At 36.1% G+C, this 13304-nt stretch overlaps 4 protein-coding genes across 9 annotated transcripts in view; 1 reads left to right on the top strand and 3 right to left on the bottom strand.

Annotated features, from left to right (window-relative positions):
* Positions 1 to 9507, bottom strand: part of LOC107175808 (chaperonin CPN60-2, mitochondrial-like) — a 78794-nt gene extending 69287 nt beyond the window's left edge. For 3 of the 6 annotated variants that reach the window (XM_052433794.1, XM_052433799.1, XM_052433800.1), the window contains exons 1-4: positions 9367 to 9507; positions 9242 to 9266; positions 9044 to 9104; positions 8813 to 8922 (exon numbers count right to left, since the gene is read on the bottom strand). In XM_052433794.1, coding sequence (XP_052289754.1) covers positions 8813 to 8922; positions 9044 to 9104; positions 9242 to 9266; positions 9367 to 9404 — 234 coding nt within the window. In that variant the 5' untranslated portion in view covers positions 9405 to 9507. Of the gene's footprint in view, positions 1 to 6262; positions 6354 to 7016; positions 7107 to 7299; positions 7363 to 7608; positions 7660 to 7746; positions 7828 to 7967; positions 8154 to 8325; positions 8434 to 8576; positions 8673 to 8768; positions 8923 to 9043; positions 9267 to 9366 lie in introns of all 6 variants that reach the window. The other 3 variants (XM_052433808.1, XM_052433801.1, XM_052433797.1) reach the window with 2 other exon arrangements.
* LOC127899783 (probable voltage-gated potassium channel subunit beta) overlaps positions 1 to 13304 on the top strand; it is a 76673-nt gene that overhangs the window by 54129 nt on the left and 9240 nt on the right. The window lies entirely within an intron of this gene.
* Positions 506 to 3597, bottom strand: LOC107175193 (uncharacterized). Its single transcript, XM_052433875.1, has 2 exons — positions 2671 to 3597; positions 506 to 1656 (listed from the first exon to the last, which is right to left on the bottom strand). Exon 2 carries the CDS (start codon positions 1514 to 1516, stop codon positions 542 to 544), a length of 975 nt encoding a protein of 324 aa, XP_052289835.1. The 5' UTR covers positions 1517 to 1656; positions 2671 to 3597; the 3' UTR covers positions 506 to 541.
* On the bottom strand, positions 5113 to 6252 carry LOC127899776 (chaperonin CPN60-2, mitochondrial-like). Its single transcript, XM_052433894.1, has 4 exons — positions 6067 to 6252; positions 5708 to 5801; positions 5519 to 5597; positions 5113 to 5441 (listed from the first exon to the last, which is right to left on the bottom strand). Exons 1-4 carry the CDS (start codon positions 6208 to 6210, stop codon positions 5420 to 5422), a joined length of 339 nt encoding a protein of 112 aa, XP_052289854.1. The 5' UTR covers positions 6211 to 6252; the 3' UTR covers positions 5113 to 5419.

The raw sequence follows: 13304 nt of genomic DNA, 5'->3' as shown, positions 1-13304 counted from the left end.
CCCAAGCATTGAAGAATTTTCTAAGGCATGCAAAGGCTCGCCAAGTCTCAAAGCCTGTTTATGGCGAGACCAGAAGCCAAACGTGCCAGGATCTGCTCGACCGCGCGAAGGCGATTAGAATCCCAAGCATTGAAGAATTTTCTAAGGCATGCAAAGGCTCATCAAGTCTCAATGCCTGTTTATGGCGAGATCAGATGCCAAGCATGCCAGGATCTGCTCGACCGCGCGAAGGTGAGCGGAGTCCCAAGCATTGAAGAATTTTCTAAGGCCTGCAAAGACTCATCAAGTCTCAAAGCCTGTTTATGACGAGACCAAATGCCAAGCGTGCCAGGATCTGCTCGTCCGCGCAAAGGCATGTGGCAAAACCATATGCCAAGCCAGAGCCTGCTCGACCAGACGAAGACGAGCAGATTCTCAAACGGAAAAATAACTCGTGATTACAACACAAGAAAGCAAATCAAAAATATTTTTATTAATTTGTTAATAATTAACAGAGCAGATAATCTTCACAAATATTGTTCATTACAATACAAGAAATATATTAAAAGGATGGTGGGTCCTTAAGTCGAGCAGCCTCAGTCGGTTGGTCCACCTCAGGTGCGGGGGGAGTATCACCAGTCGCGTCCGGGGGGGTGCTCGCTTCATCTACATCAACAGGAATGGCACAAGGAGGAGAGTTTTCCTTAACTACGATTGGCTCCACCCTTTTGGCATCTTCCTTTGCAGCCTCCTCGTCCATATGTTGGGCGACACCAGCTGCAAGGTCGTCCATTTTCAGATCAGGATACTGCTTCCCAAGGACGGCCATGATGCAACGATAGGAATGCCGAAGCCCCTGGTCGTACTGGTTGTCGGCCTTCTTCTCCAAGTTCTCGACCTGAACTCTGTGGGAATCGCGGAGAGATTCGAGCTGAGCTTCATACATAACCTTCTGCCTTTGAAGATCCTCCTTGGCCTTGGTCAGCTCTTCCTCGAGGGTAATAGCTTTCGATTGAGAAAGAGATTCTTGCTCTATCAGCCTCAGGTTCTCGACATTCAGCTCCCCTGCTTTCTTCTCGGCATCGTCAGCTCTGGTCATCGCCGACTGAATGTCCTCCTTCTTCTTCCTGTCATAACGGCCAACCTTGGTCTTATAATAAGTGGTCATGCAGCTGAGGTGGAAAGCGCTATACTGCATGGCCCCCACCAGCTCACCCAAGGTGCAACCGTCAAAGTCCTCCAGGTCATTCTTGCTCACGAGTTTAGATAACTCATTGAGATAGGGGACTAAGTGTTCTGCTCGGCTGTCAGGTAAGCGAGACCGAGGCCCGACAGGAGGAGAAGAGGAAGCGGGATTTGTGGCTGCTCCACTAGTTTCCCCGACTTTGGCAGGTGCAGGAGGTAAAGTCTTCAAGGGAGAGACCTGCTGCACGATGTTGGCCCGCTTTGCAGTAGGGGCGTCCTTGTTCTGGTCCCTCTTCGTGGTTTGAGGTCGAGAACGTTTCCTATTCAGAGCCCCAATCACAACGTCCTCCATCTTATGGTCAGGGAGTACCAAGCGAGACTCGATCAGGTTGTAAGTGGTTAGTAGCTCTCGTTGCGAGCAGGAATTGGCCAATACAGCCTCCACCCGTTTGAGCTGATCAGGTTTGAGTGGGAAGTGAACACCCCAAGAACCTGCAAATGAACAGACATCTGGTTAGAGACAAGTCAACAAAGTGAGAATAACTATGGAGACAAGATATCTAAAACGAGCAGGCGACCTGGAACCACGAAACGGGGTGGGACGCGATAATCCTGCCCATCGACCTGAGCAAATTGACCCCAGGGACCCCCAGCAAAGAAGAACTTCTTCTTCCAATTCCTACCACCACCAGTAGGGAGGTCGGTAATGGGTTTCCTAGTCTTAGTACTTGATTGGAAGTAATACCAACCAGCATCTTTGGGGCTGCTTTTCAGCTGGTACAGATGCTTCACCTCATCAACTGTGGGCTCACATTGGCAACATGTCCCACAATATGAACAGACCAGAGAGCACTCTCCACCCGTTGGGGTTCAGCTGACCAGGAGCTAGATTGAGCCCGTGGAGTATGCGGGCAAAGTAGGGTTGCAAGGGGCACCTTAACCCGTACTTAAAGCTCTCCAGGAACAAGGTGACATATCCCCTAGGAGGCCTGCTAGGACTATCTTTTTTTCCTGGAATCCTAAGGAGTACCTCACCAGGAATATGATACCTGAGCCGGAGGTCATCCAGCTCGTCGAATGTGGTCGTGCACGTTATGTAATCAATAGCGTAATCCCGCGACAGGGCTCTACCTCCTACTGTATTCCGCCCCTCTGGTCGCGGCGTTCCCAGTGAGGATCCCTCACCAGAGTCCCCCCCTTGATTCTCACTCAGTGTGTTTTCCGAGCCGGAAGGTCCTTCCTCACCATTATTTCCGCTAGAGGAGGTTATTTGAGGTGACATCCTCCTAGACCTAGTAGGTTCTAAGGGGATCCCGGGATCAAAGGCAGGGTCGGTGAGCAAAATAGGCAAGAAATCTAGTTCATCGTCATCAACCACAATGACTTTCTCTTTGCCCTTCGACATTCCCTAAGGTATGACCAGAACACCACTACCAACTACTACCCAAACAAAAGAGAAGAGAAATTATCTACAACTATCCGAGACCGAGGAGATAGAAGAAATACCTGAAGTAATGGTTCAGTCGGAGAAAGGCAGAGATGGAGGCTTTTATGCCGGAACTTCTTTGCCGGAGAGACAGAGATGGAGACGGAGTGAATGACGAATTTGTCGTTCGAAAGGATTTGGGTTTCCTAATGGGGACGGACTCTTGGGTTGCCAGCACATTTAACGGCACCAAATCCCAAGGGCCTCGTAACCGTTGGTTTGAAATTCGAATAGAGGGGCAGATTTTTGCCACATCACCTCGTCCGCAATTAAATGCGATATGACTCTTGGCAGCCTTTTCCAATCCCACGCGAGCAAGTACTGTCGAGTTTCTACTGCTGGTCCACGACATTACCCAACACCAAAAACTGGGGGACCGGTGTTTGGGAGAAGTACGTCGACGAGACCAGGCATGATGAGCAGATATCTGGTGGCAGAGTTCTGCGAACAGGTGTGTCCTATAAGAGCCTGGTAGCCGGGGAACAGGAGCAGGAATATTCTGCTTGTCCACGAGGCCGGGCTCCTGCTATAACATGGAGCATTCCTGCTAAAGGTTTTAGTCGAGGAGACCCGGTCAACGACAGTTGGTGAGGCGGGCTCTGCAATCCGAGAATCAAGGCACTAAGGCCACGCAACCACCCACGATTACAGAAATGGAGTATCCACGTCCGAGAGGTGGGAGGATAACGAGCGCAAATGAGGGGAAGGTCTAGATTCAGGAGAACCTATAAAAAGGTAGCCATCGAAGGTAAAAGGGTTAGATTTTTTGCTATTAGAACTGAGATTAAAGAGAAGCCATAAGATTCATGGCAAAGATTCCCAGAACCTTCATTCTTGACTTGAGCGTTAGAGGGTTTGCGCCGGGGAAACAACCAGCGTACTCTGACCTATCTGTGTACACAGGAACCTCTAGAGAAGAAGCTTTACGAGGAGAGATCCTGATCGTGGTGAAGTTGATCGAGCAGAGACCCTGGTCGTAGAAAGGGGACAACCAGAATCTCGCATCAACATAGTATAATCATATTATAATGTAGTAAAATTTAATATTATATTTAAAAGTATAATACTATATAATTACATAATATAAATTAAATTAAATTATATTATATTTATAAAACAATATGATATTAAGTTATAAATTAATTTTTATTGAAAATAAATGATAAAATAAAATTAAAATACTTTTTTACATATTTAAAGTAAATAATTAAAATGATTATATTTAATGAAATAAAATAATGTATAATCATTTATTTATTAAATATTTAGGTGTGTTACTATCTTTTATTATTAATTAAATTAAATTTTTATTTAAATATAAATTAATATATAATAAATTTAAATTTCCTATAATTCATTAAATAATAAAAGTTATATGATTATAATTAAAATATAAACAATGTTTGAATATAATACAGCTGAAACCCTACCACCGTCTCCCCTGCGAATCTATTTTATACACCTTTTCTTATATTAGCCAACTTTTAAATGTAGTGCAATGCAACTAAAAATTTTAACCAAGCATGAGTTAGCATAAGAGTAGTGTTTTAATGCAATTGCAATACAATGTAATGCGAGTTGCCAAATGTATCACAAATTATAATGTGACACAAATGAAAGTGATGGAAGACTTATATCCTTCTCAAAGAGAACATTATTAATAATTAAAAAAACTGATATAAATGGAGTTTTAATACCTTTTATATTTAAATCCAAAATAACGTAAATTTATCAAAATAGGTAAAATCAAGTTATTTTTACATATTACATGCACTAAAATAAATATAAAACACTGACTTCCAAAAAAAAAAGCAAAATTGAGCTAAACTAATAAAACTAAAATGTATGTATATTTCTTAATAATATTAAGCTAAACTAGTTTTCCAGAAAAAAAAAATTCTTTTATAATATTTTTTTATAAATGTTAATTTTAAATAATAAAATTATTGAAGTAATTGATTTTTTTTTATGTATTTATATGGGGGTGAAAAAGAAATTTTTGAATTTCAATATCAATAAGGGTAAAAAAAAAAGACCAGTTTAGAAAATGAGATTTTTATTCCACATTCTCATTTTGAGTGGTCCTATAAAATTGATTCTTATTATGGATTGTATTTTCTGAAAAATAAACATGAATGTGACTGATAAACAAGCACACCATCAGTTCAATTCCGTCGATATCCCTTCTTATTTAAATACCATTCTTATTTTTTCAAAAAATTAAAAAAAAATAGAAGACTTCCGATTTCAAGGGCAAAGTTTGCAATAAAGTTGACATATTAATTTTGCAACAAAACAACAAATCTACCACTCACCTCTTGCTAATGGTAATAGCAATCATAATCTGGCAACATTTTATTGGAGGGATATTATATACATAGATTAGAAATGGGATGTCGAGAATATTTTTGCTTCTAATAGAAAAGGGAAAATAAGGGGAAAAAGAAAAAAAATAAACTGCATATAAGAAGTTGGAGCATCCATGTATTATTTATCTAAGGCGCAACTCCTGATGACCAATATATTCCGTTTCTTGTTCGTGTATAGGTTATGAAAAAGCTTAATGTATGCTTTTCAAACAAATAATAAATAAATATAATGTGCCATGAGAATTTGGATTATAAATCACCGTAACCATAACAGCACCCAGTGAAAGCTGATAGAAGCCTCCATTACGCCTTTGTTTTACTCTGGAGGCTTGTATCAGCTGGAACTTTCTTTGCAAATATTCTTGGAAAGACAAGCTGAGCCACCTTAAGAGCCTCACTTTCAAAGTCTTGCTAACATCTCACTACACAAGAAGAAAGAATTAATATGTGCTTAGATAAAAAATTAGCATAAGCTTAAAGGTTTTAAATAACTAGTTACCTTGTAGCCTCCACCAAGACTGCTCTTATGGTTTTCAATGGAAAAACAATTTCTGGCATAAGCATATCTGCATTTTCACCTGACACAAATGTAGATCAAAGTACCCTCACCTTAATTCCCAACCCTCGAATTTCACTCGTTTCCTTTTCAAATTTCCATTATTCGAAAAAGGGGGAAACAGACGCAAACCTTTACCGAGGGGTTTAGGCTTGGATCCCTCGAGTAGCTTGCTAACAACTGACCCATCAACTCCAGCGCTATAAGCAATCGCGCTCACCAGCATCTGCAGATGCAGGCTCAACCAATCAGAAGGCTCTGAAAAACTAGACATTTTGTTACCAATATTCTCTACCATGATTCACTCTTGAGATACATAAAAGATAAGGCTCATGCCCCATAACGAAAACCACGCATGCATTTGTGAAGTATATGTCACTTTTCACCTTTCAACGAGGAATAATCTTAGCAGCCCTCTGCCTTTAGACAGATAGACAATAAGAGGTTTTAGAAATATCACATACATAATTAAAAAGAAGAATAAAGAAAACCTCAAGAGCATATTGGATAGCTTGAACACCAATCTTCTGACCATGGTTAGCAGTTTGCAATTTATCCAACTCCTTGCAGGCATATAAAAGTGACATGACACTAACCGCAAATGCATCAGAATACATATAACATTTGTATGTCATGCATCAATCAAACAAGATAGACCAACAAAAGCCAAAAATATAAGAGGTTTACCAACTCCTTCCTTTGCAGCCTTGACAGCATTTATGGCATTAGCAACTCTATCCTTCTTTTCACGCACTTCAGCTTTATTACTTCCACAGACCTTACAACAACAGCACCCGTTTCATTTCAAATCAGAATACTTCCTTACCTAACATCTCTAATTCAACAATCTTTCATCTCAACGAGCCAAATTTCATTTATAGCATGATGCAACAACAGAATAAGATGCAGTCATGTCTTCTAAATGCAATTACTGTAACCAAACAAGCAAATTGATTCATCTTTGGCACGTTCCTATTAGCAAGGAATATATACTTCTACCAAAATCCAATTCCAAAACTTCACATATATTATAATGTCTAATTGACTGTTTGGTACTGTTTTTCTTCTCTTTTTCCCATTTTAAAGTATCAAAGTATTTGTACGGTATCAGTCTACTCTATACTTCAATTATAATCATATGAAGATGGGAATGTAATTTGAATCCAAAGAATTAGTCAATTAATTAAATCATTTTATCCAAAATGACCTGATCATTGATCCTCCCTATAAATGAGTTTATTCAACTTTTTTAATAGCAGATAAAAGAAAATTCAAATTTCTTGGCTGGCCAACCAGGATTTAGAGTTTAGACCTGGTCATGACTTGGCCCAAATGGATCGTGCTAATAGGTCATGTTAGGCTGAGAACTTTCATTCTATGCCCAGCACAAGTCAGTTTCAAAGCTCTTGAAGAACTAATTTACAATTCCAAATAACCAAACCTTTATAACAGCAGCGAGATAAGAGTGCTTTGTACAGCTCTCTTCCGGGAAATCTTGTAAATTTTCCATTGTGAATCTCCACTGTAACAACTGCAACAGACATATTTAAGAAAAGAAAATTAGCGAAAGGGTAAGCAAGTTGTCCAAAAATATAGAAACAGCCCAAAGAAGCACAAAAGAGCCAAACAGTATAAACTGAAAAGCAGAGTCGCTTCAAATTATAAACACAATTGAAAATTCTGATAACTTGTTGGAAAATCATTTGAAATGTCACAACACAGACCTTTTCGTGTCCTATGCAAGCCTTACAAAGAAGGATAACCGTCTGATCCTTTGATACCGTAATCTACAATGATAAAAGAGGGCTAAGACATATTGTTTGAGCAAAACCTCGTCTCTCTTGTCAATATACACAAGGAAATAAAAATTAATATATTACTATGCCAAAGTTGTACCAGAAGAAAGGATTAAAGTCCACCAGAAACAAGGATGAGAAGAACGTTCTCATGATGTGCTCTACTTAGGTAAAATAAATCTTTTTTTCACACCAAAGAAAATTATATACCAGTCACTGATATCTGATATCTCTCACCTTCTCAGCATGGCCAAGAGATACGCATTCAAAATCTCTTCCTGTCATGACCTAAAAGAGAAAGAAAGGAACACATTGTTTTGTAAATCACATAATAATCATGCAAAGCAAGGTGGAGCATTTATCAAATGAACCAACCTTCCCATATGTGAATTTGGCAATGTCCCGAAGGCTAGCCTTCCTACTTTCTCCAAATCCAGGAGGTTTTATGACACAAGGCTTCAAGCAATTCAGAACCCACAAAAAATGAGAAGACATATGAAACTTCACTTTGTAAAATTAAATGAATAATTGAATGATAGAAGATTCTTCAAGTAGGCCATCTCTTAACAGCAAAACACTGTCAAGTATAAGTTCACCTTGGTTGCTGTAGCCACTCCATTTAAGACAAGACTTGCTAGGAGATCATTTTCAATATCTTCAGCAATGATCAGTACATCTGTGCCATTATATCTTCTAACTGGTCCAATCTCTGTCAATAAGTCAAAGAAGACGCAGTTCGAAACCTTTTTCTCAAGGATCATGATATAAGGATCTCGTAAAACCTAGTAAAAATGAAATCACTAGTTGATTAATAACAAGGCTGATCCAAAGTTATATCTTCAAGGTAAGAACTAAGCAATCTCAATTACTTCATTGTCAATATATCTATCCTTTATAGAATCACAAATTTCTCATAAAACGTCAATTAATTTATTGATATCTCAAAATGCTTACACATTCTTTCGTCTTATGATTGGTGATGAAGTAAGGTGACAAATAGCCCCTGTCTAGGGTCATTCCCCAATACAACTGAAGTTCAATACTGGGTGGTGTTTTCCGATCCTGCAATAGTAGTGAGGCAGTAGAAAATAAACATAAAACAGTAGAGGAAACAAAATGGAAGGTTCTGAAACATGACAACCGAATCAGAGGCACAGCAGATAAGAAAAAAGTAAAGACAATGAAAAATTCAAGAAGCAACTTACAGCTAAAACATGAAGATTGTTTCCCCAACCTTTCTCAAAAGCCTTGGCTATGAGCTCGCCAATCACTCTGTCACCATTTGCTGCAGCCGTTCCAAACTTCAATTTAAAATGGGAAAAAAAAGGCGTCAAAATGAAATATATTTCTGTGGATTATCATTAAATTGAGCAAGAGTCTAAAGTGAGAAAGAAAACCAGGGCTATTTGTTCGAATGATGTGATGGGTTGTGCTGTGCTGTATAAATTTCCCACAAGTGCATCAATTGCCATTCTAGCCCCTTGTCTTTGGTCTGGCACTTCCGCATCCTCCCGCATATAAAATTCTCCCTTTTAACTTTAGAATTGGTGCCTGCAGACAGAAGATAGATGTAAATTGAATTTGATCAGATGATCTGTATCCATTAATTAACTCCATTCCCATTCACAGCAAATCTAATTTCTTAATTAAGAAAATCCAGAAGATGTTTCACATTCCAAAAATCTTTTAGTGACTTCCGCCGCTGTATACTGTCTGCTCCGAGTTAAATGAACCTGACACAGAATTAAATTCAACGAAATTAACTCAACGAAATTAATCAATTGAACTGAATAAGCCAAGCCAGAATTAGTTATTATTATTTGAAAAAAGGAAACAAAAAACACTAATAAATGAATGAATGAATCATCACCGGCTGAAAATTGTTATCAAGCAACCTACAAAATCAAATTAACTAACATAAACAAAATGAGAGAAGTGGAAGGAAAACAAAGTGAACAAAATAAAAATTTGGTAAACTGTGAAGGAGAAGTGCACCTGACTTTGGAGGCGAGGTTAGAGGCATGGCGCAACATCGTTTGTGATTTTGTTGCGCAGAAAGGACAGAGGAATTCGATTGACCAAAACAGAACAGAGACTTAATGAGACTTAAAAGGCAGTTTTGTTTGGTTGGGTGGCTTTTGTGGGTCGCTTGTGGTGGGATTGAGTCGGTTAGAAGGTGCGTATTTAATGAATTTTCTAGTTGGACACTCGGATTCGAACTCGGACTCGGGGTCTTTCACTTTACTAATCAAATATACCTGAATGAGATTGAAATGAGGAAATCTTAGTGCCTGCTCGCTCTTTGAATTTGTCTTTCAAATTCTCTTTATTCAGAACCATTTTATATATTAAACTTAGGACACTTTCCACATATATTGGTAAACAGCTCGAGATTGCTCAGTTACATGAAATATTCTATTCATTTACTCTTTTATTTTATTTATTTAGTGTTTATTTGGTATGGCTTATATAATGTTCATAAGTGCTTATTTGATTCCATAAGCTCTTATTATATTTTTTGTTTTTATTTGGTTTTTTTTTTTATAGAATTTGTAGAGTTTAAATAAGCTATTTTGTCTCTACTAATAAAATCTCAAATTTTAAGCTTTTGAGAGTAGAGATTGAAAAAAAAATTTTAAATATTAAAATATCTAAAATATTCTCTACTTATTTGACATTATTTTCATAACATAACTTAAAAAAACTCGTCTATTAAAGTAATTTTATAAATTTTTAATAAAAACTCTTATTGACAATCAAACATCTAAATTTTTTTAAGTAAAAGCTCTATTTGTAAAAGCTCAACTGTCAAAATTTCTACTTGAAAAGTTGCATCAACCGGAGCCTTAATACAACTATCTTTACATGTATAGCATGTCGTTGTTATTTTAATTAAAGTACTGCGGATAGAAATGATTATAATGGATTGCTTTGATATATGAGTTGGGATGTCTTATCTTGTTTTGATTTGTATTGACATTGTTTGAATTTGTGTTTTAATATGGTTAATACCACTAATTTTTATTTTCTTTCTTTTAATTTACTTGTTGATATCATGTTTGTAAAAGTTTATTGTTAAAGTTTACGTTCTCATTTATTGAGAAATAATGATTTTCGTAATTAAATTTTATTTTAATTTTCTAATATTCTTTAATTTAAGGATAAAGTTATTGTAAAATCTATTATTTATAATTTTTTATCCACTATATTTTTTCATATTTTAATAGTAATGTAATAATTAATAAAATTGATAATTATTATAATTTTGATATATTTAAATTTATCAAAGTAAAAAATATTTTGATTATAAAATTCAAACAAAACCCAAATGAATTATTTGGGTTCGGTTAAAAATATTTGGGTTGGTTTAGGTGAGGCCCAAATTTTTATAATTTAGTTCGGATTGTTTTAAAATTTAAGCCAAACCAACTCATGCCCACCCCTAACTGATTCCACATTTGAGTCCAAAGTTTGATCCCTATTTAGACCAAAATAGACTACATGGACAGTCAGATCCAAGGGGACCAGTCCAATGTGGTTCTCAAAATTAGATATCAAATTAAGTAAATAACACTAAGCGCCCATCTATTTTGTCTAAACATTACACCATGCATACATTAGTATTAAAATCTAATGAAAAAGAAATCACGATCAACCATTTTTTTCTTTTCTAATTACACAAAGATTGAAAAATAAAATTTTCTTTATTATGATTTCATACCTCTTGTATAAGAAGTTTTTATAGTTAAATTGGTTAACCCCAACAAAGGCATAAATACATTAGATTGTGTTGCATATACTTGCGCCCATAAGTATATAATGTGTGCTATCTCAATATGATGTATGACACCAGGATGAGCATTGACAGAACACTTCAAGAAAAAAAACTTAATGAAAGGAATGAATAATAAAACAAACATACAAATTGCTAGGTTTTACAAAAAAAAAAAAAATTAACTAATTTGCATGGAATAAGGTGAAGGGGTCAAACTCAAAGATGCATTGGGTATGGCCCATTTTTAAACAAACCTGGGCTTGTTTCCATAAATTCAATCCAGACCAATGGCTCAATTGTTTTGTTTTGGTTTTAGTTTAACAGGCTTAGATTATCATTTTAGTCTCGTTACATTTCGAGAATGTATTATAATCACGTAAATTTAAATCCCGAATATAGTTGGCTTAACCATTGCAGTGGAAGCAAGAAGTCACGAATGCAATTCTAAGGGCATACATTTAATTTGATGATGAGGAGGGGTAAGAGTGAAATGTAACTTAAAAACTCTTGATGAAACTTCTGAATATTACATAAATATATTGTAATATGAGCTTATAAAATCCGAACGTCTGTACTTTAAAAGGATGTGTGCATTCTTATAAGAGGACTACTTTCTGAAGATGCAACAATTATTTTCACATCTCACTGTTGTTAAAGCTGACTTGAAAACTCATGAATTATTCCTTCTAAAAAAATAAATGAATGAATTGCTAGTTAAACAACTTTTGAGCTTATAATTTTCAAGTACTGTTTTTTCTTTTTTGGTCTTTCACCCTTTAAAAAAAAAAATTAGTATTTCATTCATCTCCTTCCCACAAGATTAAAATCAGAGCTTAGAGAAAAATCATGTATTTTTGCCAACTTAAATTTGAGCGCGCATTAAAGACGCAAGCTAAAACGTGCACAACCATGGATGTTGTTGCCATGCGAATTCAATGACTGTAGTAGCGCAATTGTGTAGTGGCTGATTGAAGGCTTTCGTATTGAGGTTTGTTTAGGTCATTAGTGATATTCATCTGCTGATGGAACGAATGAGTGCTTTTTGAGTTCAACTTGTCTCTTGAAATTGCAAAGTATCAACTCAAAAGCTAGCAGAATTTGCAAAAGTCGTCTAGTCGGTGGTGGAATTAAGATTTTAATTTAGGGGTTGCCAAAATATGAAGAAAATTGAGAGTTGCCTTGAAAAATATATTGGGGATCATTTTGAAAACTTTTTAGTTTTCACATTATTTTTTAAAAATAAATTTTGAAACCTTGGCAACCCTTGCTAGGCGTGAATGTAGTTCCGCCTCGACGACTAGTGTTGTAGTTCGGCTGGAAAATGTTTTAGTAGAACTTTATACTCTTTTGTCATGAGATTAATGCAATTTTTATGTTCAATAAAAAAAATGAAAATATGCTTTATGAAAACTATTTAAAATTTCTCTTCATTTAACCGGCTCTAGGGATGACAATTGTGTCTGCAAACCCGCCCAAATCCACCTGCCAAAACCCGTCTGCTTCAGATAATTTTGTGGGTTGCGGGTGGGTTTGGTATTACAAATTGAAACCCGCACTTGGATGCGGGTGAGTTTGGTATTAGCCCAATATCCGGCGAATACCCGCATGGATATCCGCTAGACCCGCAATATTTTTTAAATATTTTTAATTTAATTTTAATTGAAAAAATATTTAAATCTTTAATATATAAAGAAAATAATGCAATTATGTAAAGTGCCAAATAACCAAAGTATAAACAAGTGTAGTGTGTACAACAATGCAAAGTGCCAAATAACCAAAATATTTTTGTATGGACTATTTTTCTTTAACTTAATGCATGAATTAGTTCATAGTATAAGTTTTTTCGGATTAATATTTGAAAAATATTATTTTTTTTAGAAAATATTAATCTTAATCATTATTGTAGGCATCATGTTGGATGGGTGCTAATGATAGTGAATGAAATGAACATCTTTTTTGGAGCTTGTGTTGAATGATAATATGAAATGTAATTGTTATTTTAGATATTAGTTTGTCGTTTTTTTTAATGGATTTGTGTATTTTATACTTAAAATTTAAAATTTTGTGTTGGATTGATGTTGAAATTTTAATTTTTCATTTATATTAGTTAAATTTAAAATTGAATATGTTATGTGGAATTTGAGGTTATTATTGTAAA

This window comes from Citrus sinensis, chromosome 2 (assembly GCF_022201045.2).
Source record: "Citrus sinensis cultivar Valencia sweet orange chromosome 2, DVS_A1.0, whole genome shotgun sequence".
Taxonomy (NCBI): Eukaryota; Viridiplantae; Streptophyta; class Magnoliopsida; order Sapindales; family Rutaceae; genus Citrus; species Citrus sinensis.
Note: the sequence above shows the minus strand (reverse complement) of the source record. Positions and strands in the feature narration are given on the sequence as shown.

Excerpts from the sequence above, each read along its gene's own strand:
- LOC107175193 (XM_052433875.1), bottom strand. The coding sequence starts at position 1,516 with ATGGAGGACGTTGTGATTGGGGCTCTGAATAGGAAACGTTCTCGACCT.
- LOC127899776 (XM_052433894.1), bottom strand. The coding sequence starts at position 6,210 with ATGACATACAAATGTTATATGTATTCTGATGCATTTGCGGTTAGTGTC. Across the intron at positions 5,802-6,066 it reads CTATCCAATATGCTCTTGAG|ATGCTGGTGAGCGCGATTGC; the intron begins GTTTTCTTTATT and ends CTGCATCTGCAG. Across the intron at positions 5,598-5,707 it reads GCCTAAACCCCTCGGTAAAG|GTGAAAATGCAGATATGCTT; the intron begins GTTTGCGTCTGT and ends CATTTGTGTCAG.